This window comes from Emydura macquarii, unplaced genomic scaffold (genome assembly GCF_026122565.2).
Source record: "Emydura macquarii macquarii isolate MOO-44397 ecotype Brisbane River unplaced genomic scaffold, CSIRO-AGI_Emac_v2 contig_2422, whole genome shotgun sequence".
NCBI classification, from domain to species: Eukaryota; Metazoa; Chordata; order Testudines; family Chelidae; genus Emydura; species Emydura macquarii.
The window spans coordinates 4,238,229-4,262,484 of NW_027132559.1; the positions used below are offsets into that span (position 1 = coordinate 4,238,229).

Genomic DNA, 24,256 nt, shown 5'->3' on the forward strand with positions numbered 1-24,256 from the left:
TGCCCAGGTTTTCAGCATGTGGAAATGATGGATCATCACCATGGGAACCACACAAGGCCTGAAAGGGTTAAGATGGCTGGATGGGCCGATTAAGTGCCTTGGCTACACATGGAGGAGGAGCCAGGGAGCAAGAATTAATTAGAGATGAAGCTCTGCTGGTCAGGAACAGGAAGGGCCTGTATAAAGCTCAGCAGGTGAGCGTAGAAGGGGGCTGTAGTCATTGTTAGGCAAGGCAGGCAGTAGTTCAGGGATATTGCAGTGAGGGGTGATAGTAGCCTGTGCAGACCTTGACTGAAGTTGTAGGGTCCCTGGGCTAGAACTCAGTGTAGAGGGCAGGCCTAGGTTCCCCTACCAGACAGTGGGGAATAGGCATCGTTAAGGGGCAGTGAAAGAGAAGACTGCCAGGGACAGAGGGTCCTCAGAGACTTTGATGCACGTGATTTCCCCGGAAGGGGAAAACCACTGTGACCCAGCCGGAGGGCCAAGCCATGAAGCAGGAGCATCTGAGTCCAGAGAGAGCAAGACTGAGCTAGTGACAGAGTGCAATTGCAGGAAGGGGCATCGGCCTGGCAGAACTAATCCCTGAGGTGGCCAGAAGGAGGCCCTCCAACAGGGAATAAAGCACCCTGGGATGGAATCCAATGAATGTGGGTCAGAGCTTGTCATAGGTTAACTCTGAAGATTTTACTCCCAACTGGCCATTTGTGATGGGCATAGGCAGGTTGCATGGAGCAGTTCTTACCCTACATGCGATACACTGCCCTTTTGATACTACAGGAGCACTTTTTCCACAATGATAACAAGAAACTGACAACTAAAAGCCAAGAAGTTGAGAAGCTGGTATAGCTGCTGTGTATTTATCATTTAACAAGATGTACATGACTAATGGAAACAACATCTTTAATACTTTATTTATTGTTGTCCAATTTTCTAAGTGAATTTTGTGCCAGATTTACAGCCCTGGTGTGGGCCTGTAGTCACAGACTAGGTACAGCACTGACAGAGACAGTGCAACTCCCCACACTGCCCTGCCTCCCCTGGAGGAACTACCTCTAGGGATAAGAAAGTAGATCATTCTCCATGCCCATCCAGTCCTTGGTCTGTCTGCTGGGATTGCCAGTTACTATTAAGCTATGCCTGTCCTACGAACTAGGGATGTGATTTCCCCTGCTTGTGTACACATACACTCATCGAGCTAGCTGGAGGAGAAATAGCAGTATAGCCATGGTAGCACGGGTAGAGGCAGTGGCAGCATGTCTAAGCTCTGCTGAGTGAAAAAACCCGCATGAAACCGGTGGGTATGTACTTTGCATGGCTCAGATGCGTCTCTCTGCTGTTGCAACCAGTGCTACACTGCTATTTATACTTGTGCATGGGCACATGAGCAGGGGAATCACACTCCTAGCTCATAATGTAGATATAGCCTCAGTGCCAATTGTGATGTGGCTATCTGTTCAATGCCACCTTTCACAGAGGCCAAAACCAACCTTCAGAGGGGAATGACTTGCAGTCACTAGCCACCTGGGCAAGATTCAAACAAGCCCTAAGTAACGGAAGAATTTGCATTTCATTGGTGACCTCCTCCACTGAAAAGGTCAGGTGAATAAAATTCATTTTTTGTTGCTTAAGCTTTTAATGCTAAATATCTACCATGAAAAATTCATCACCAGTGATGTTTTTCTCCTTTGTTTCAATGATATGGCTAAACAAATTCCTGAAAATCTGGAACAGGTCAGCGTCTGCTCTGACTGGCTTCTTATTTAGGGTGCCTGTCAGGAGCCACTTGACATAAATCACATTGCAAGCATTTTTTTTAATCTTAGCGATTCTTCTTGTGCCAAAGGAGGCCCCCAAAGCTGCAAATCAGCCAGCTGTTAAAGAACTAGACCTTCCGAGAGAACACATGGAGGGTTGAGTGCGTTGTTCACCAACCCAAGCATATTCAGAAACACAATGAAGCACTGATGAGTGCATACCTGCTACAGAAACATGCTCAGACCTGCTAAGCGGGAGACGCTGTAGCTAGAGACCTCAGGCGGAGCTTTCCTGCTCCACATACCCCCACCCCTCTGAACGGCAGCAGTTCTGCATTGCATTTTGCTGATGTGTCACGTTTTCCCAAGGAAGAGGGTCACAACTGTTGTCTGTTACCTTCCAAAACCAATTGGTGAGTGAGCCTATAAAATTATCAGTATTGCTTCCTCAAAACACAGTTGGCAGGTGAGTCCATTTCCATTGCACCAAGAGTAAAACACAATAGGAAGTTGGCTTGGTAAAACGTAGGGTTCAGTCATAGGCCCTGCTCTGCATCCATGCATGTAAGCCTGGGGTGCAGGATAGCCAAAACAAAAGAGTAGGGGGGTATCTGCACTAAGGGTGGGTCACAATGCTGGAGGGACAGCAGCCTCCCCAGGGCCACGACTCCCCCATTCACACACGTCACGGTGGTCAGCACAGTTGAGCCAGTGTAGAGGGGGAAGTGTGCCGCTCCAGGAAAAGGACTGCCATGTTTTACTGCCCCTATGGTGCAAGAGAGAAGTAGGGACTGAACTGTGACCGAGTCACAGTTTGGTTCCTGCTGTGCTCCTATCTTTCTGTATTATGTTTGTACAGAGCCTAGTGAAATGGGGTCCTGGTCCATGCCTGGGGCTCCTAAGTGCTAACAGAATACAAATCATAATAAACATTTTATTTGAGCAAACAAATACAGATACAATGTCTCTCTTTCCTTTAGGCTAAAAGTATATATGGTTTTAAATTCACCATCCATTACTTATTATTTAAAGAATGCCATAGATAGGAGTGCATAGCATTTTGCAGGTAATTAAAAATGTGACATGCTTTTTGTTACATGCCCATCCTCTTCATTCTTTTGTATTCATATATTTGTATTCATATGTATTTATTTTAAATGTATTTAATGATGCTAAAATTTGAGGACAGAGCCAGGAAAGAGGACGAGGATGAAGATGAGCAAAGGAAGGCTCAGAAGAGTATTTCTAGGTGGTATTTGAAAGAGAGGGGTTAGGTTATGAGGCACAGAGGATGTTCAGGTGTGAAAGCCAGCATAAAAAGTAAAGGCGTGGAGGTTCTTGTGGGAGAAGGCTGTAACAGGGACAAGAAGGTGAGCCAATTTAGCACAGCATAGGGTGTGCACTGGAACATGGGGCAATGTGACATTTTGATTAAAAAACTAGAAAGATATCAAATGAACATGGCACACATCAAATGGATGAAAAGCTGGCTGATTGATAGGTCTCAAAATGTAATTGTAAATGGGGTAGGATGTTGAAAAATTGGAGAGGTTTCAGAGAAGAGCCATGAGAAGGATTATAGGCCTGGACTACACTTACCTTGAAACTCGGCGGCAGTTGACGGGAGTGATGCAAACTACGCAGAGTAGCTTGCGTAACTCCCGTCGACTTTGTAACTCCTCTTCTACGCGGCATCTTCACTGCACTGCGCCGCTGGGAAATGAGTTCTCATTGATGCAGCACTACGCCACTTGAGGGGGTGGTTTTAACACGTCGACTTCTGGATCGATTGGACGGCAGCAAATTTGCCGTTGTCAGTGAAGACGTACCCATAGGATTAGAAAACATGCCTTATAGTGATATGCTAAATAGATTGAGCTTCTGAAGCCTAACGAAGAGAAGGTTAAGGGGTGACTTGATCACAGTCTATAAGTACCTACATGAAGAACAAATATTTAATAATGTGCTCTTCAACGTAGCAGAGAAAGGTATTATAGTTCCAATGGCTGGAAGTTGAAGCTAGACAAATTCAGACTGGAAATAAAGTGTACAGCTTTAACAGTGAGAGTAATTAACCATTAATTAATGAAGGGTCAGTCTCCATCTCTGACAATTTTTAAGTCAAGATTGGATGTTTTTCAAAAAGATCTACTGTAGAAATTATTTTGGGGAAGTTCTATGGCCTGTGTTATACAAGAAGTCAAACTAGGTGACCACAACAGTCCCTTTTGGCTTTGAAATCTATCTATATATCAATCTCTACAAAACGAGAACAAGACAGAGGCAGATATAGAGGAATACGGTAAGTATAGATCAATGTCCTGCAATATCAGCAAATCCACCATTGAGGGAGGAGATTACTTTATACACTGGTAATCTATGCCTGTCCAGATGTTCCTTTAAGCTTTCTTGCTTTTCCACTGTCCCTCATAAGAAAGTATCAGTCTGCTAGTGAGTCAGTGAGGCATGTTTTGTAATGGCCAGGATGCTGCATAGTTTAGGACTGCGGACAATTGCCTTTTTAATTAAATCTCTGCCTTTTTTCACTTTCTTCCATTCTTCAGGCCAAATTCAACCTTGATGAAGCCTATGGAGTTACATCACAGCCCAACCCTTTACTCATTGATGTCATGGGGTGGGGGGCAGTTCCTACTGGCATCAGTGGGAGCTGGATTGAAGCCTTAGAGAGCACTAACACAATATGATCTACATTTATCACTTGCATGATCAACCCAATTCCCTGCCAATATATTTCATGAAGAGAGCTTCTGCCCTAGCTATCCCCCCACGATGCAGTCAATAAGGTTGTCCTTTCTGACTCCACAGGCTCAGAGGTCATGGAGACGGATGAGGCTGAAGAGACCACCTGTGGCTGGATTCTGCTTCTTGCTTGCCTTCACTGTGGTGGCATTTACTAGTTTTCCTCTGCTGCTTCCAAACAGCTACGGGGAGTCCAATTTCCAGTTCTTGGCACTGCCTGAGCCACGTGGGAAAGTCATCCGGCCCCGGCGTCTGTGGATACACTCCACTGCTTCTGTCCTCTGGCGGGCCAGGAGCTTTGACCGCAGAGAATGGGGACCCACTGCCCCTGGCACCAATCAGGCAAGGCAATCCTCACACCATCCCCGCTCCACTTGCAAACAAAAGAACAAGCCAAGCAGCCCACGCAGACAAAACCACATGCTGCTGAAAGCAAAGAGAAAGCACAAAGGAGAGATTAGGAAACATAGCATTGTTGTGAAAAGCTCTGAAGCCAGCAGTGAACTACAGCATGAAAACATTCCCCTCAGGACCACTAGTGAAAAGAAAAGAGAGCTTAATACCCATTTTTCACTAACGAATACAGGGAACAATGTTCATTTCTATAAGCTAACAAGGAAGAAGGCAGATATGAAACCACAAATGGAGGGGTCCCCTTTCTCTTCTCCTTCACTCAGCAATAATAGGGGTTTGCAGGATGGAAAGCATGAGTTTGGTTTACTTCTTAAGAACTCTTCTGCAGGCCAGCCAGCTGTGCCACAGGACCAATACAAACCAGATGTGCAGGCAGCTGGTGCTGAGCCACAGCATTCAGAGTCGATTAAAGCCTTTATCTCAGAAGCAGATAGCAGGCTGCCCTTCAGAAGTGCAGCAGGCACTCAGAGACAGACAGGCAGTTTCTCCCAGGAGCCTGGAGAGCCAGGAGCCCATTCCTGGGTGGATATAGCCAAGAGGTTACAGACATCTGAATGGTGTATGAAGACTCAAGAAGATGCCCTTTCTGCCCAATGGGAGGGCAGCCTGAGGTTTGGTGAGAAGATCCCACCTTGGTTTACTGCAGATGATGTGCAGAAGATGAAACTGCTGGCAGATAGTGAAGTGGTGACCAAAACCAGAATTCCTGCCCACGGACAAATACTCAGAGTCAGTCTTTCAGCCAGCCAAGACACTTTCCCATCTGACCCTGAAAGAGACTGTTTGGATGGATTCTGTGGATTAATAAAGCGGCCCAGTGACCTCTATGAGGTGCTAGCTTTTCACTTGGACAGAGTATTGGGGCTGAATAGGAGTTTGCCTACAGTGGCCCGCAAATTCAACAGTTCCATGCTGCCCTACAAATACACCAATGGTGCAGCTAGGCCCATCATATGGTGGGTGTCAGATATCCAGCACCTAGATGATGCCAACAATGACCAGAACTCTTTTGCACTAGGGTGGCTACAGTACCAGTCTCTGCTACAGCAACGGTGTGGCATGGCAGATTCCCCAGCAGCTCTCAGAAAAGCTCCGTGTTTGAGTGTCTTGCACACAGAATGGGCCAAATTGGCGCTTTTTGATTTTCTCCTACAGGTATGCTTGGTGTTGAAACAATCAGTGTGTGTGTTTGTGTGTGTGTGTGTGTGTGTGTGTGTGTGTGTGTGTGTGTGTGTGTGTGTGTGTGTGTGTGTGTGTGTGTGTGTGTGTGTGTGTGTGTGTGTGTGTGTGTGTGTGTGTGTGTGTGTGTGTGAGAGAGAGAGAGAGAGAGAGAGAGAGAGAGTTGGGGAGAGGGGAGATCTGGGACAAACCCAGCAGAAGTATCCATTATTACTGTCATACTATACATTTATGCAATGTTTGTTGTAGATGTGTCAGTCCCACGATATTAGAGAGACAAGGTGGGTGAGGTAACATCTTTTACTGGACCAACGTCTGTTGGTGAGAGAGACAAGCTTTTGAGCTTATGCAGAGATCTTCTTCAGGTTTAGGAAACTTACTCAGAGTGTTACAGCTAAATACAAGGTGGAACAGATCGTTTACCATAATTAGTTAACACAGTGACACTCTGAGTGCTTTGGAGGATAGGATTAAAATTCAAAATGATCAGGACAAACTGGAGAAATGGTCTGAAGTAAACAGGATGAAATTCAATAAGGACAAATGCAAAGTACTCCACTCAGGAAGGAACTATCAGTTGCACACACACAAAATGGGAAATGATGCCCTAGAAAAGAGTACTTCAGAAAGGGATCTAGGGGGTCTTAGTGTATCACAAGCTATATATGAGTCAACAGTGTAACACTGTTGCAAAAAAAGCAAACATCATTCTGGGATATATTAGCAGGTGTGTTGTAAGCAAGACAGGAGAAGTAATTCTTCTGCTCTACTCTGCGCTCATTAGGCCTCAACTGGAGTATTGTATCCAGTTCTGGGTGCCACATTTCAGGAAAGAAGTGGGCAAATTAGAGAAAGTCCAGAGAAGAGCAACACAAATGATTAGAAGTCTAGAAAACATGACCTATGAGGGAAGATTGAAAAAATTGGGTTTGTTTGGTCTGGAGAAGAGAAGACTGAGAGGGGACATAACAGTTTTCAAGTACATGAAAGGCCGTTAAAAGGAGGAGGGAGAAAAATTGTTCTCCTTAACTTCTGAGGATAGGACAAGAAGCATTGGGCTTAAATAGCAGCAAAGGCAGTTTAGGTTGGATATTAGGAAAAACTTCCTAATGAAGTTTTCCTAAGGAAAAACCCTGTCAGGATAGTTAAGCACTGGAATAAATTGCCTAAGGAGGTTGTGGATTCCTTGAAGATTTTTAAGAGTAGGTTAGACAAACACCTCTCAGGGATGGTCTAGATAATGCTTGGTCCTGCCATAAGTGCAGGAGACTGGACTAGATGACCTCGCGAAGTCCCTTTCAGTCCTACAATTCTATGATTATTATTCGTGTTTTACGAATTGGGAATATAAGGCACAAAGCCAAATGACTTGCCCCAGGTCACACAGCATAATAGTGACAGAGCCAGGATTAAAACTCAAAAATTCCTGGCTTCCAGAATTGTCAAAGAAGTCTACGCAATGGTTTTTGTCTCCATCCAAGCTCTTGCAGCCCTTCCTCAAACACCACATTGAACAGAACATCTCACGGAACACTGAAAGCAAATGAGAGGTTGAAAAAGAAAGCAGAGTTTAGTTCTAGATTGTTCGGTTTCCAAGTCAAAATTAACATCAGAAATTAAAACTCACTGATTTTGTTTGTTTTCAATGTAGGAAACAATCCAAGGGAGGCATGGCTTTTTTCCATGCAGATTTGTGGTTAAAATGGATCATGGATGAATGTGCAAAAATTAAAGTTTTTTTAAATAGTCCTTTTCATATTCAAGTGGCATCATCTAATTAGGATGATTTTGTACTCTGTATTAAAGTAGGTTTATGAAGCATAACCATGTGCTGATCACCGCACGACTACTCCCATGGCTGTGATTCAATCAGATTAGTGAGGTTCACAATACCATTTGATAATAAACTAGTAATACAGGGCTCAGTCCTGCAATCCTTACCCAGTCAAATCATCCTACTGACTTAAATGGCACTACTTACCAGAGGAAGGATTGCCTGACTGAGCCCTAAAGAGCAAAGCGGGGCAGGGGCGGCGCAGGATGGATACTAGGGCCAGATCTCTTGCTGGAATAAATCAGCATAGATTCATTGAAGTAAAAGATGCTATGGGGATTTACACCATAAGTGTAGCTCATCATCTCTAAGCACTGTTACCATAAGACTCCACGCAGCCTCAGGACAACCCAGTATTCCTAGCAGGAATGCTGAATGCCTGCAGTCTGGGCTCATTCATGTTTTCATTAGCTTTTCCGTTTGTCATGATCATCTAACCCTATTTATATTCTCAAATGGCAGATAAAGAACGGAAAGCCTGTATCATCAATCAGTAGAACTCTGTACAAGGGATTTCTCACACAGATGACTGATTGTCAGAAGCCTGAAATTGACTCCAAATCAGGGGAATTCTGCCTTTAGCAGGGATATGCTGGATTGCTGCTTGTTTACCAGGGGAGCTATCATTATCATTTGTTTTAATTTTTCAGGTTTCAGAGTATCTGGGAGTTGACACTGGAAAAAACTGAAAATATACACAGTAGCTTTCCATTCTGAACAAACCTACAGTGTCATATTTGCTGTATCAAGTGTGCCAAACTTCCTAAACCACCAGACTCAGTCTGTTTGCAGAATGAACTACTCTTCAAGTAGCGAATTGTGTAGCAAAGCAAGGAACTTCATCTAGTTTTGCTGGGTCTCTGCCACTCATTTCCTAGTTAGCATTGTGCCAACCAAGTCAAACAGTAATAGATGCCTGAAGTACTCCAGGCTTCCTCAAAAACGTTGGCATGGGGATTAGGTTTCCTAGAAAAGGAGATATCAAGAACTCTTTGGTTTACCTGTGGGTAAAACCAGCCTAGTAGAAGCATCTTGTAACAAACTGCAACCTTTAATTACAAAATACGCACTTGCCCACTCTAACATTAACTCTGTTCTGTCCTGGCAAAGCCGCTGTTCCCTCTGAAGCTCTATTATGTACAGCAGTGTCCTATCTCTAAGAGCTTTTGGTCCTCTTCAGGCTCCTGATCCTGACAGGGGCTGACTTCAGTGGGAGTTGGGGGCATGCAGCATCTCTCACATGTAGCCCCTAGAGAAGTCGGAGTGACTCCAGATCCTTCAGTGCACATTTTATAAGGCAAGTAATGGTTATTGGCAAAAGAGAAAATTGCTTAGTAACACATTTATTGAAGTTCAGTGAGTGTGTGTAAAACATGCCCTTCATTATGTTCAGGAACTATTTTAAATAATCCCGCACTACTTAAAGAGTTAGAGCTAGAAGTCATTGTTAAAGGTCATTCCCACCATAGGGCTGTTCAGTGAGCAACTGTTCGGGCACGGAGTTGGAGGTTGCAGTCCAGTTCCTGGTGGACCGTTGTCCACAGTGCAAAAATCCTTAGCACAAATAATGGGCACCCTTGTTAACAGGCTTAGCAGTGAGACAGAAGATTGAATGGGCAAGGAGTGTGAATTACCCCTTTGATCTAGAGGATATCCAAATATAGATCAAAATTTAGATATACAGCAGTGGGTGGAAGTGTGCATTGCAGCTGCCCATGCTGTCTCTGTTGTGTCAATAAATAGCAGGCTACAGCGCTGTCAATCTGAGACCTGTCATTAGTATTAAAAGAAGAGGGTTTTTTTTGTTATTCTGAAGGGAGTCTTGACTATTGTCACTAGCATTGAGGTATTCCACACAGTAAGAAGCATTTTTCCCTCCCCCAGTCTCCTTGCTAGGCATGCAACAAAACTAAAGCAGTGATAGAGTAAGAAATACCTCATTTTAAAGTCTTTCTATTTTGATTCAAAGAAGAGAGAGGGGAGGTAAGGGGGGCTAACTCTCCATTGCCCTGCAGCGTCTCATTACTTACACCAGTGAAACTCATTGCCATTCAGATCTCGCAGCATTTTACACCCACTTTGTATAGGGGGAAATGACAACAGGAGACGCAGAGCAACAGGGAATATGGCCCAAGGTCTTTCATGTTTCAGACCTGTCATTAGGCTGTATTACTCAAAGGTGACCTGTAGCAGGTTTGCACCTGCCCCCCTGCTGCTCTGTGCCTCTGCCCCACAAACCACGTGCAGATCGCAACTTTGTGTGCCCACTAATGCTCTTTATTTAGAGTCTTTTCCCACCACCATTTACATGCACAGTCCAGGCTCAGGGGCTGCACAATCTCAGCCCCTAACTCCGGGCAGCTCCCACAGAGCCCTCCACCTCCCTCTCCCACCCTGCTGTGAGTCTCTGGTGACCCCCCTTGACTGCCTTCCTGTGAGCCTTTATAGGACTAGTTTAATGAGCATAACAGCTGCTCCCTGTTAGCCCAGTCACCCACAGGCTCACTCAGCTGGCTCCACTCCCCCTTTGATTAGGGTTCCAGGGGCAGAGGGCTGGCTCAGCCTTCAGTTCTCAGCCAGCACCCTCTCACAGGACTTACCAAGGCTATTTTAAAAACTAGGCTTGTGCCCCTGTTTTCGTCTTTGTGCTGTACAAAGAATGCTGGAAAGGTGCTGGTGTTTAAAGGTTTTATCTTCTGCTCAGCTTTCATCCTCTTGGCTCCTCTGATGTCACCACTTCACTAGTTCTCCAGTTGTTATACTTTCTTCAAGCCTAGACAGGACTTGATTTTCTAATGTGAAAAAATCCCAACCAAACAAAAATAACCCAAGCAGATTTTCAAACACCAAAAGCCCTTCCACTCCTTCTTTATGTATGAGAGAAGCACAAAAAAGGCCTTTATTTTTCATTTACAGATCACATATAAACAAAAATGTCTACTTTCATGCTCATGAAATGTCATTACTGTGCATCAGTTTGCATAACTGTTCATCTTCAATAAACATGTGTTTAATCATCAATGTGTGTGTGGAAGGGAGAGACAGCTGTTTTATCACTTCTCAGTGTAATGTGCAGTTTGGAAGCTCAGGGTAAATGCCTGAACATGGTTTATGCATGCAAAGCTCTTTGGACTTGAAGGGGAACATGGCTACACAGGGAAGCTTCAGACACATCTGACCTGATCCTGATGTCACTTATTCTAGTTTTATCCTGGTGTAACCTCACCGATTTGGGTGGAGTTAGTCCTGATTCAGACTGGTGTGAGGTCATGCTTATTTAAAAGAATCTTATGTCAGTCTCATGTTTTCCAGACTTTCTCGCTTCTTGGTGTCTTTTTTGTTGCTGAAAATCAGCTTTTCTCTCTAACCAGGATCCTTTTCCGATCATGGAGATTTTCCTTCTCTTCCTTGTGTGGATTAAGAGTGCTTAATCTTCCATCTGGAAAATCAGAACCTACTGCTAGGGGGGATTATTACAGTGTCTCTGAACTAGAGAAGAGTGAGTTATTAGGGGCAACTGAGCAAAGGAAGAGATGGTTCATATGGGAGATAGTGTCTTGTTTATGCACCTCAGGGCTATTACTTAGCACTTTAGGGACAAACATTAGGGGAAAAAAAGATTATTTGAAAGCTTTAAAAAAATCTGCTAAAATGTGTGTTCCTATTACTTTTTTTCTTTTTTCTTTTTTGACAGAGCTTAACCATTAATCTTTATAACCTCAAAGTATGGCTGGAAGAAGGTGCCAATCATGACTGGATTTAAAGAATCCAGTCATGACTGGAATATTTTACATTAAAACTATTAACATTCATATTTAAAACTAATCTAAGAGGAAGTACAATAAGCATTTAAAGAGCAGAAATGGAAATTCTCTGATCGGCTCTTTTGTATGTGACTGTTACTTTAGAACTTATTAATAAACGCATCTGGGTTTGAGTTAGTGGAGTTATGGGTGTGAAATCCTGGCCCTATTGAAATCAGTGGCAAAATTCCCTTGACTTCAATGGGACCAGGTTTCACCCTTTGTGTTTTTACTTAAAAACCACATGGGTCAGATCCTCAGCTGGTGTAAATCAGCATAGACATCATTGGACCTACATTGATTTACACCAGCTGAGGTTCTGGTCCTATGGATCTACACCTTTTTAACTTACTATTTTTTCCAGGATGAGTTTTCCATTCTCTGCTCCCCTCATTCTAGTACCTTCACTTCCCATCTCCCGGCCACGAGCGCATCCTTTGCCATCATTGCCCAGGAGCTCAGTGTGATGTCAGGCCCTGATAGTAAGTGTTATTGGGTTCTCCCCATGATAAAACTGTCTAGCATGGATTCCTTCTTTGCTCTTTGATTCATAATTTTCCACAACTCCAGAGTAGCAATTTATCTCTGGACCAATAGGCTTAAGAAAGCAGCTCTCTTATAAAAGAACACCAATGTCTCTTTGTGGATTGATTGCCAGTAGTACCATATGAACAGCTATTGCCTTCTTCCATGTAGAGATATGGCAGATCTCAAATTTAGCCACAGCAGTGATGTGGACCATGGGCATACCAGACAGAAACAGTTTTAAACAGTGACTCAGAAATACCAGGAATGGGAAGATTAATCACAAGTTTATTCTCTTTTCTACCTCCTTGCTCCATCACTCAGAACTGAACCTGCTCCCATTGGGAAAATTGGACCCCATAGCAAAAATCTTATTGGACTCAATGTGAAGATTGGGCCCTAAATGAAAAGGATGATGTTTGGGTTAGATTTTTATCTAAGGTGTTAAGCAGACCAAATGACAAAAAAAGGGGTAGAATTCAACAGTGAATTCTATAGGATGAGCCAAAAATTCGATACAAGGTTTGTCATTTTGTATTACGTTCTATGGGCCTTTCCCATAAGGGAGTGCCTCTATTATTTTCAGCCTCTCTAATATATAGTTGCTTCACATGAGTTCCCAAAGGCCAGCTGCATTGATCAATATCCTTTATAAACACCTTCAGAGACTACTCCTATTTTTCATACCGTGGCTCACTAACATGATTCAAACCACTCTATATGAAGCTCTCTCCATAGGCATAAAGTTTGCTGCCAAGAAAAATCTTCAGAAGAGAGTGTGCAGTGTATTGTGAATACTGCTGTTCACTCGCTGGGCACTGCTGCTAGAAAGCAGGAGCAGAACCCCTCTATTTCAGTTATCTCCTGGTTTGGCAATGTCTGCAGCATTCATCTTTGAGGTAGTGATTTTTAGCTTTGGGTTGACTGGTCACTTCACGTACCATCCCTCTCTCGATTTGACTCAGTAATATTGTCTTTGTCTATGCTTTCCTACCTCAATTGGCAACATGCCCAGTTTGGACCTTATGGTAAACATGGCAGAACCCATCAAAATACAATAGGTTAAATTAATTTGGTCCCAGTCCTAGTCCTTGATGTCAATAGCAAAATGCCCATTAACTTCATTGGAGGAACGACCCAGCTCCACATGAATAAAGTCTCCTAGTGATGTAATGAGAACCATGGCGAGTAGAGATGTATGAACCTTACATAACAAAACCCTTCTCCATGCAAAATTCAGATGGCTCCACAGGAAAGAAACTGGCCACATTTTGTCCAAAATTTTATATATGGAGTCTGATTCTCATTTACACTAAGGCCCCTTTGCACCTCTCTGGCAGTGTAAAGGAGCCTGAAAATGCATGTATATATAATGTGCGCCCTCATTACGTCCCCTTTACATCTCCAGAACAATGCGAAGGATCCTCAATGTAAATAAGAATCAGCCACACAAGGAATTGCCCATATAAACCAACTTAGACAAAATATAGCACTTGTCCAGTGAAGTAAAATAAAATATAGAAATACCATCTTTGACCTGAGTATCCCCCATCCCTCAATCAACCATCCTTCAACAAAATTAGGAGAAAATAGATAAGGCCTTCAAAATTTCCTCAAAGTCAACAAATGCAAAGTCTGTCGGACCAAGGTGGGGAGTGAGTTCCAGAGTCAAGTGCCAGCCTTCATCATCAATTCTCTGACATGCTCTTTTGTTCTTCCTTCCAAGCTGCCCCTTATGTGTGAGAAAAGTTCCCCATCAAAATCCACAGAAAGCTCCCCTCTCCTGTAACACATATAGCAAACTACAACTGGATGATGGCTAAGCGGGAGGGAGAGCTGTGACTGGCTAGGAATTGCACACATCCTGTTATTTCTGTCATCCTGTCTTCCTGGCCGTCCCCCCCACAACCCACTTGTTTTCCTCATTGACCTGTGTCATGCCTTGTCTTCTAAACGGCAAGCTCCTTGGGGCATATATTTACCATATATTTGTACAACACCGAGCATGACTTGCGACCCTGAGCTGGTTGGCCTCTAGGCAGTTCCACAATATAAATGTTAAGTTCATCCAAAAAACCCACTCCCCTACGTTAAAAGAACATTATTAAGGTTTCATAGTCAAGCCCTCCAAAGTTAGGAAATGTTAGAATGAAGGTTGCCGGTGCAACATTAACTCATCCCCATTGTGCACAGGCATTGTGATACAGCCTTTGATTACATGGCCACAGACTAGCTTTTCCACAGGACAGAGGCACACAGGTTTCCAGTCAGGTCCATGGCTATTTGCTGACAACAAAGGAATGTAGAAACCCACAACTCAATTCCAGAATCTGGAGGGGAGTGTGCTGTAGTGTTTGTAGACCCATCTGCCCTTGTGCTGGCAGCCTGCCTTTATCTCCATCTGCTTCTCTCCATCCCACCCACCCACACCCTGTTCCTGCCCACCTCCCCCTCTCCTCTGATCTTCTCCCCACACCATGGTTCCTGCCCCCCTCCCCCAACTTTCTTCTTTCCACTCAGTGCAAGAATTAGAGTGAAATTCTATGGTATGTTTTGCAGGAAGTCACACTATATGATGGCCACAATGGTCCTTTTGCCTACAAGATCATAAAATATAAACAGTACATTGCTCATGGAGAGTGACTTGCCACCATTTTGTAAGAGTTGAAATTTATTTAAACTTCTTTGGCGTCTTTGGCTAGGCATTAATTTTTCCAGCTTGTGCTTTGTTATTTTGGTATGAAACATGCAATATGTTGTAACATAGTAAATCTGCCATGCTGGATGAATCCTTGCAAACCCCAAGTATAATACACAGAGCTTAACTAAACCCAATGGGCCTTCACCAGAGTAGGTTGGAATAAATTCAATTTTAAAGAGAAACTCAAAGAAGTGAGAAGTGAAAAACCAAGTGAGCCAAAAGTGATGACAAAGCTCTTTGACACCCATCCATGCCAAAACCACAGTTATGCACAGCTCTGAGCCTCATCCCCCCCACCTTTGCCCAGCATCCAACCACTAATTGTAGACAGTATAAAAAAACTCTACCAACTGTGGTTTAACCATCTGTACTCCTGTTTCTTTCTCCCTTTGGTTTCAGGAGACCTGGGTTTTTCTAAACTGCTTCAGGTCCTGTCGAAAATATGAACTTGAAAGTTTCCTGGGAAGAAGTATTTTTTGTAGTGTATCATTTTATTAACTTTTAACAATGTAACCTAGTGGTTTTTGGAAGTTCAAGTAACAATTAATTATGTCTATCCAGCAATTTCCTGTAAATTGTGTACAAGTCAAATTCAAAACCTTTCCTTTTTTCTCCTCTACCTGCCAGGAAAAGGCTTAAAATTCCATTACAGGCATGAACCCCGCAAGCACACTACAAAATCAGTTTTCATAGTTTGTGACTTAAATGAGCCAGGTAGGTCATATTCTATCCCTTCACATTAAAGCTCTCTTCAGTATAAGGCAGTCTCTAATACATGGGCTATTGTATTGTAACTCCCAGTGCCTCTGAAATCCATTACAAACACCTCCTTTCCAACAGGACCTTTAGAATAAATAGTCTCACCCCTATGTCATAGACCTTCGAGTTGGGAGACCTGAGTTCTATTCCCAGCACTGCTTTAGACAGCCTATGTGACTTTGGCTAAGTCCCTGAAATTCTCTGCTTCAGTTTCCCCATCTGTATGAGTAGTATAATGATACTTACCTACTTCACAGGATGGTTGTGAGGCTTAAATCATTAATGCTTAGAAAGCACTTTGAGATCATTTGATGGATGGCATGTGTTTGTTGCTATTACAGAAATGTGCAAGACGTAATACTGTATAGGCAGAGCCAAGGTGGAACGTGGTCTTACCTTAGCTCTACTTATACTGTAAATAAAGACACAGACTGTCAAAGGGAGCAGATGTCAGTCGAGAGTAGGTGCGGCAACCCGCCACGGTGCATCACAACTGATCTGAGAGATCATCACCGTCACCTTGGGACAATTAGCCAAACCATCTCCTGGCAAGAGACTCAAGTCAGATGCCAGACTCGACTGGCTGACTCAGCCGCTACCTTATAAATTGTGTTATTTTAATATACATTTATTCCTTGGTTTCCTAAAAAGAGTCTCCCGGCAATATGTTAAAAGGTATGGCTATCCACATTCTAGTGGGTGGAGAAAAGGCAATATGTTCCTATCCAGATGGGGACACATACCAGTTACCACCAGTACCAAGCAAGGGAGGTTTTTTAATGAAGACACAATGTGGGCTGAGGATCAGCCTTCAACAAAGGAGGAGAGGGGATAGAAAGGTATGTATTATTTAGTAGGATGGAGCTGTGTATGCTAATAAAAGGACGTAATACAACAGCTGTTCTCAAACTGTGGGTTGCCAGGGCCTGCATTAGACACGCTGGGGCCTGGGGCTGAAGTCAAACCCTGAGCACCACTGCCAGGGGCTAAAGCCAAAGCCTGAAGGCTTCAGCCCCCCCTGCTCAGGCCAGCAGAGCTTGGGCTACAGCTTCAGCCCTGCGCAAAGTTGTGTAGTAACTTTTGTTGTCAGGAGGGCGTTGCAGTGCCATGAAGTTTGAGAACCACTGTAATACACCCATGGGATTCATGATATTAATGCACGTGTCAAGCGTCTGTGCATGGCCAGCGTGAGCTGGCTGTTTCTAGACACCTGAGCAGACTCAGTCTGAGTTGAGTGCTTGGGTCATTAATAAAAGGGCTGTTCCCTCCCGAGGCAGGAAACAGGAATCTGATGCGATATTTTTTCATGGGGGTTTTTCAGATGACACCTGCAAACTCTAGGGCTTGTCTGCTTTGTCTGAACATTAAGTATCCCAGGGCACTTTTCATAAGTATTTCCATGGTACTCCTCACCCAGACTGACACTCTGTTTCACGTGTGTGCATGCTGTTGGCTGCCATCTTCCACCCAGAGTGGTGGGATGGAGGTCACAGAATGTTATTGCCCATTCTCACGTGCCATTTCACAGTTTGCAGTGCTGGGTTTGTGGACATAAGCACTGATCCAAGTTGGAATGCAGTTACCTTGGAACATGTGGCCAATATTTCTTCCTGTGTGTGACAATTTATGATTTTTTCATGGTCTCTCAGTGAGTATGCTGAGTCAAACTTCTGTCTAGTTCACAAGCACATTTAATCTCGCTATAAATCATCTGAGATTTTCTTTATATTCTGCACAGACTATTAATTCTGCTATGCTGGAAAACAACATAAAAGGTGGGAGAAATCAATGTGCTGAGCTTTCCATCACCTAGATATAGGAAGTGTATGGAATAAGTGTGACATTTTCCTGAGTTCAAATGCGTTTTGTTTCAGAAAACACTTTAGCTGTTGGGTTTCCCTGAAGGAGAATATTGCCTTGAGTGCCTCATTAAACATCAACTGATGAGGTTATGTTAAGAAATACTAGCATGGCATCAAATTAACTAATTCGGGATATAAAAGGGTTAGGAATATAATGGTCACAAGAATCAATTACGCATTTCTTTTATCACCTTCTTCCCCTGTGCTTCGATTTGAGTTTGGGGTTCACACAAAACACAATTCAGCTAAAATTGTTGGTAGGTGTTACGTTGAAACTGTGGAAATTACCCTGTATCACATGCTTTCCACCGAAAATCATAAATCCTCTTTGGCACCCGACGCTCAGCTCAGGTTCACTTGAAATTTGGCCCAGCCTGACCGAAAGGTTCATGAACCTCAGAGAACCTTATCTGACTTACAGATTCATAACCCAAAACCAGGCTACTGATTCACGTCTTTGGTTTGAACCAAATTCCTTGGCAGCCTGATGAGAAATCGGTGTTTCTCTGCCTCCTCTGAAAATTCTGCCTGCCTCAGCAGCATTGGTCGCATTTTATTACATCCTGATTTATGCTGCTGGGCTCTGGCCAGCCTTGTTAGGAGGAGGCAGTGAGTTAGTCTCCTATATGCAGCCCTTTTGCACACCGCTATGGTGATTATTATATAACCGAGACAGCAGACAGGCTGCTTCGTAGAAAGAAGCCTAAAATTCAATAGCTTGTTGTGACAAAGCAAACAAAGTGGAGGAAGGGGCATGAAAAATTAGAAAGGGGTTATGGTTTCTGGGTTTCACTTGATAGTGATAACAGTAGTCTTGACTGAGAGTCAAATCCTATTTCTTCCTCCCAGGATATGGAGTGTCAGGTGTGAGCACAAATGATGTGGTTCCACTATTCAGGTGTGGGGTAGAGGAAAATATGAGAGCCCACATATAAAGTATATGCACACCTGGGTGCCATGCAACCCAACAGCCCCTGCCTGAGTTTAGTAAATGGAGCAGGGCAGCAAGGTGGGTAAGACCAGCCAGTTTGCCAGTAGGGGGATCCACCAGCTATTGCCCCTATAGGGCAGGTATACAGCATGAGGGCAATGGGCTAAAGTAGTGGCCCCATAACAGTCTATGAAAGGATTCCTTCTCCCCTGTGCCAAATCCTCAGGGGAGGATTTGACCCTATAGGTTTGGGTGACAATTTCAGATCTGCCAGTTGCTGCCAGCTGTGGTTCCTTCGTAGCAGTGGTGGTTCTAACACTGGGGCACTCCCCTACCAAAAACCAGGGAAATAAACCCAGAATGAAATAGGTTCATCCCTATGTCAGGCTAAATTCAAAGATGTTAAATTAACATCTCAACATTAGATTATGGATCCACAAGGGGGCAGTTGTTTTTGTGCCCCAGACTGTATAATGCACATTCCAGTAGAAGGCTGCAGAGCAGGAGCAGGACTTCAGGGAGGGCATCAGCATTTCATTGAATGGACTGTCAGCCACAGACAGGGAGTGAGGAGGAGCATGTTCAAAAGTGCCCATGGATTACTAAACACAGATGCAACTAAAGCAAGTTACAGTGCCCCACCTGAAGTATCCACCTTGATCTGCAAACAAATCCCACCCGATGCAGGTGTTAAGAATGCACCGAAAGTCCAAGCAAGCATAAAACAATTCTCCACCCCCTTTTTTTCATTCTTCTCATATCTATCAAGAGTTGTTTAGATTATGATTAGGTATGGGTGAAATGGTTCGTATAAAGCAGGAACCAATCTAAACCTGCATCCAGTATTTGAACTGGACCCTGGCCTGAGAAAATCCCTTTGTGAGGGTCAAAAAAATTCAATTAACTTATTTTTGTTTTGTTTTGCCTTCATTTTTATATGCAGCTCCTCTTGGTTTGAGATGGAAACAGAATCTATTCAGACCATGCAAACATCAAGTATTGAAATACTGTAAGCAAGAAGTGTCTGAAATATTGCAGGAAAGCCTGTTATTGTGAGCTTTACAGTCCACTTTTCAGACCAAAATGGTTTATCTAGAGTACAGAAAAGCAGCTAAACTCTTAAGTGGTTCTCTGAACACCCATCAATCTTTTATATTAACAGCTCTTTCATTAACAAATAATCTGGATTTTTCTCTAAATCTTAGCAAGCTTTTTTCCCCCAAGCAAAAAAAGTTCCCTGTTAAAACACAAAACTTAACGTCACCATCCTGAAATTCCTGAAGGCAACCTTAAAGACTCCAAATGTCTCCTACAGGTTCATGACCGCCTGGACCGTTACTGCTGTGGATTTCAACCAGACCCTGCAGAACCCTGCATGGAGGAAATGCTTCATGACAAATGTAGGAATCCTTCTGAGCTGGTCCTAGTCCACATCCTGGTATGATATCCCCAACCATTGTCTTTGCATCCATCCTTTCTGTTTCTAACCTCTAAACTGTTTTTTAACAGAGAAGACTGGTTATCCGTTACTGATTCTTGTTATATTGTTACCCCAGACACAAAGAACAAAATATGTCTAGGTAACTTTTATTTTAGGGTAAGGGAAAATAAAGAAAATGTAAAATGTCTATAGGTTAAATTCCTGTATGTGTAACTAAGTCAATGGGACAATTCGTGGAGTAATTTGCTACTCAGTGTAAGTAAGTATAAGTGTATCAAAATCTGGTCCTGAGAGGGAAAGAGGATGAGTGAGAGAGAGCAGCGACCCTGGTGTGTGATTCTCTTTGTAACATTCTGCATCTGAAGTGAAACACACAGTGACAGCAGGAGGCAGGGAGACCTCTCTAAAGTTGCAGCACATAAAAAACAGCATGACATGATCTCCTTTAGGTTGGATAGCCGCCGACACATTTCTGAAGTAAAAGTTCAGCATGACCTAGTAGCCATACAGTGACTGTATTCCTTCAACAATACTCACATTTTATTCCAACAGAATATTAAACAAATGAGGTGCATTCTACGTTTCTTCTCACCATGAAATCAAAGAGTGTGCTGATAATCATCATAAATAAAATAGGCAGTTAAGAATGAAATGTGACATTGAGGTTGCTCAGTAATGTTAGATAATGACAATCCGACTTTCATCTTAGAAACCTACTACAGACCAATTTAGCACAGGGTCCTTGGGGACGAGAGGAGTTTAACTTTAGGGACCCAGCCATGGTGACCCTCTGCATTTTATTTGGCACAGCTAGGACATATGTTCGGCAACTTAAGACTTTTGGGTTAAATTGTGGTTTTGCTACCAGCTCCAAGGTAAAGGGCAGCACATGGTTGCACTGGCCTGGGTACAGACATGAAAGTAGGCTGTGAGTCTCTAAGAATTAATACGTGGTCCCTGGTTCCACCCTTGCTATGGCTTGTCATTGCTGCCAAACCTAAATATTCAAAAACCCACTATTTGTATACAAACTACCCTTCCACCCAAAACACCCCAAAGTTTGAACTTCTTGCTTTTTTTCCCCACCAGATCCGGGGGAGTGAGCCCTCTCACCTGGTATTCATTGACAATGCAGGCAGACCTCACCATCCAGAAGCAAAAATCAACTTCAGGCTGTTGGAAGGCATTGATGGGTAAGAAGGGCAATAGAAGCAAGTCTAGCTAAAAGTACTGGAGGGTCACAGCCCAGGCCATTGGAAAATTCCCTTCCTTTCAGAATATATAAGGCACAACAGTTAAGATTCTTCAATAAAAACAGATGTATCTCTGGTGAGAATAAATTGAACTGGATGGGGCTTGCCTCTGTTTGCGGTTTTCTTCTAGATAGTGATTCTTGGGGCTCACCACTAGTACAAAGATTGAGCCCTTTACATTTGTGTATAACCTGTAGATATCTACACCCCCTATGGCCATGCTATATACATTTGTTCCACATTTCCCAGTAGTGCAAGTTGTGCAAGCTCACGTTTGTATATCTTAGTTTCTTGGATTGCCTTTTCGCTCAAGTCTCAATATGGGGGCTGACCCAGGGCCCCTTCAAGACAGGGGAAAGCCTCCCATTGACTGCAGTGGGGTTTGGATAGGGTCCTACGTGCTCAGATATCAGAAACACAGATATAGGGCCTCAGTCTGTTCTCACATGCACCAGTGTAAAATCCGGAGAGGCTCTACTGAAATGAATGAAGCTAAAGTGGTATAAAACTAGAGTGAGATCAGAATCAGGCCCTGTGTGTGCATATTTCATACCGAGGTGAATATTTCTCTCTCACCCTGAGGGTGGCTGCTGGCTATCTCAGAAACTATAAAGTTTATTATTTTCCCTCTAGCCGGCAGCTGCCCAAAATATCAAACAAACAGGTATTTCAGTACTTCGTGCATTATTGTATATCAAGCTCTCACACGTTATCAGCCTTTTCATTTTGAGACCATTTGGATTCATTTCAGATTGCCCTGCTGTGGAAGCAACTCCCATATTACAAGGCGAGTTTTGTATAGTTTACACCCCTTGTCATTCGTTAGCAGAGATGGGAACCACCCAAAACCCTGGACCAGAATAACCCTGGACTTTGAGTTGTTTGAAATCTGGATGTAGCTCTACATCTGGCAGTTTGAGTCCATTTCTATGTGGTACGGAATAACTTGTCACAAGACATTTAGGCAACTTGTATCCCCTAAAGCATATGCCTGGAACCTATTGGCTTAGCAGGGTAATTGTCCTTTAATACCAGGATATATTTCTCATACCAAACTGCTCTCTTGCATCCTAGGTAAAGATGGACATAGACCTAAACTGAGGATCTAAACACCCTCTGACACTGAAGTGTTGAAAATCCAGATCCAAATGTTTTAGACTAGGACAGCTCTTTCACTGTATGCTTATTAAACTGTTACAACTTTCTAAACCTCTGCATCCAAGAGAAAGTTAGCACCAAAATAATCTCTGCTTTGCATAAAATATGAAAAGAACAGAATGCTGACTACATCAGGGGTCAGAGATAGAAATGGAGCAACCACTATTCTGCTCTCTAGCACCTTAGTTGTATGATTTTATCTTTCCAAATCCTTTCCTTTCCCTCTTCTGATTTTCTTTACCAGGTTTCCTGACAGAGCTGTAGCTGTGCTCAAATCAGGATGTTTACAGAACATGCTTCTAAAGTCACTGTATGTGGATCAGGAATTCTGGGAAAGCCAGGGTGGATACCAAGGAATTCGACACTTGCTTCAAGCCATTGACAGAAGAGGAGAGATCCTACTGCAGTACATTCAGGAACACAATTTGACAATCTTTAAGGATTCGTCTCTTTAAAATATGCCCCTACAAGGGTGACACACGTGCCTGATATACAGTGCAAGGTTGCAACCATGGATATACCTCAGTCCTCTAAAGCTTTTATGATCAGAAGCTGAGCTTAAGTGCTGGGTTCTTCAGAATCAAATTCAGCAGCATATCCTGGAGAAGCAGAATAGATCCCAGGAATAAACAGGCTGGGGAAAGAAAATTTCTGATGCATTACAGAAATGCTTGGAAAATGCATTAACCAAGTATTTATTGACTCCAACTTGGATTTTCTAAGGAGTTGAATCTTACTGAGATTTTGGATACCTAACTCCCTTAGGGTCCTTTGAAAATCTTTTCTTGAACGTTGAGCCAAAATACTAAAGACAACATGAGAAATATTAAATCAACAGTGTGAGGGACTGACTAAAGCTCATGGAAGTCCATGGGAGTCTTTTTATTGACTTTAATAGGCTTTTGATCAAGCCTTAATTGCTTCAGAAATAGTCAACATGACCCGTTTGGTTTGACATAAGAAAAAAGGATGGCACCTCCAAAGTGAATTATATAAATGATGAAATAGCATGTGAGCTAAGACACATCTTCCTCTGTCTAATGAATGATGTGCCTATAGATACTGGATATAGCTGAGAATCTGGCCCATAATGCATTGCAGCAAACATCTGGCAGCAATTGCTAAAGTTAAGATTGCAAAGCACTTTCTATTCTAACCCTCTGTTTTCATACACTCAATGCTTCCTGAAACATTCACCTTTTGAGCTGAAATTTTCCATGCTAGATTCAGAGTGAATTTTTATTTTATTTAGAAAAGTTTGAACTAAATCACTTCTGTCATTTTTTGAGCTATGGGAGAATTAAACAAAAATGCCTCCTACTAAAGAGCTTCTAAATACCCTCTTTTGGACATTGCAGCAGCAAAAACAGCTGTCAAACTTGAAACCTTTCTTGGTTTGCAGAAAAATATTTTTTAAAATTATAAGCAACTGCAAAATGATTTCTGAGCATGCTATGTGCTAAGCATTTTAGCACAGCCTACTTGAGTCCTGTCTTATTTTTGTCATCACTGTATAGTTGCCTGGCTGCTGAGACAGTGAGTGTGATTGTGCCTCTCAGTCATAGATGACAGAAATTGTAAATGTCTCTCTGAAAAAAGGACAGCAAAATCCTCCAAAAATATTTACTTAAGCATCAGGGCCAGGAAAAAATGGCAAGGGCAAAAAAATAATAAAAACTGGAGAATCCAGCATTTTACGGTCTCTCTGGAGTTTTGGTTGCATTCTACGATATTCGTGACATTCTAATCGTACAGCTAATATTTGCTATATAATCTAAGGCCAAGCTTTTCAGAAGTGACTAGTGACTTTGGGTGCCCACCTTGAGACACTTTATAGGAGCCTGATTTTCAGAAAGTGTTAATAACTGAGGCACCTGAAATC

At 43.0% G+C, this 24,256-nt stretch overlaps 1 protein-coding gene and 1 long non-coding RNA gene across 2 annotated transcripts in view; one reads left to right on the plus strand and one right to left on the minus strand.

Moving 5' to 3' along the window:
- The window catches only part of LOC137162230 (uncharacterized), a 106,120-nt gene that overhangs the window by 76,534 nt on the left and 5,330 nt on the right, over positions 1 to 24,256 (minus strand). The window lies entirely within an intron of this gene.
- Positions 4,545 to 22,829, plus strand: GASK1A (golgi associated kinase 1A). Its single transcript, XM_067561821.1, has 4 exons — positions 4,545 to 6,083; positions 19,838 to 19,960; positions 21,053 to 21,156; positions 22,619 to 22,829. Exons 1-4 carry the CDS (start codon positions 4,545 to 4,547, stop codon positions 22,827 to 22,829), a joined length of 1,977 nt encoding a protein of 658 aa, XP_067417922.1.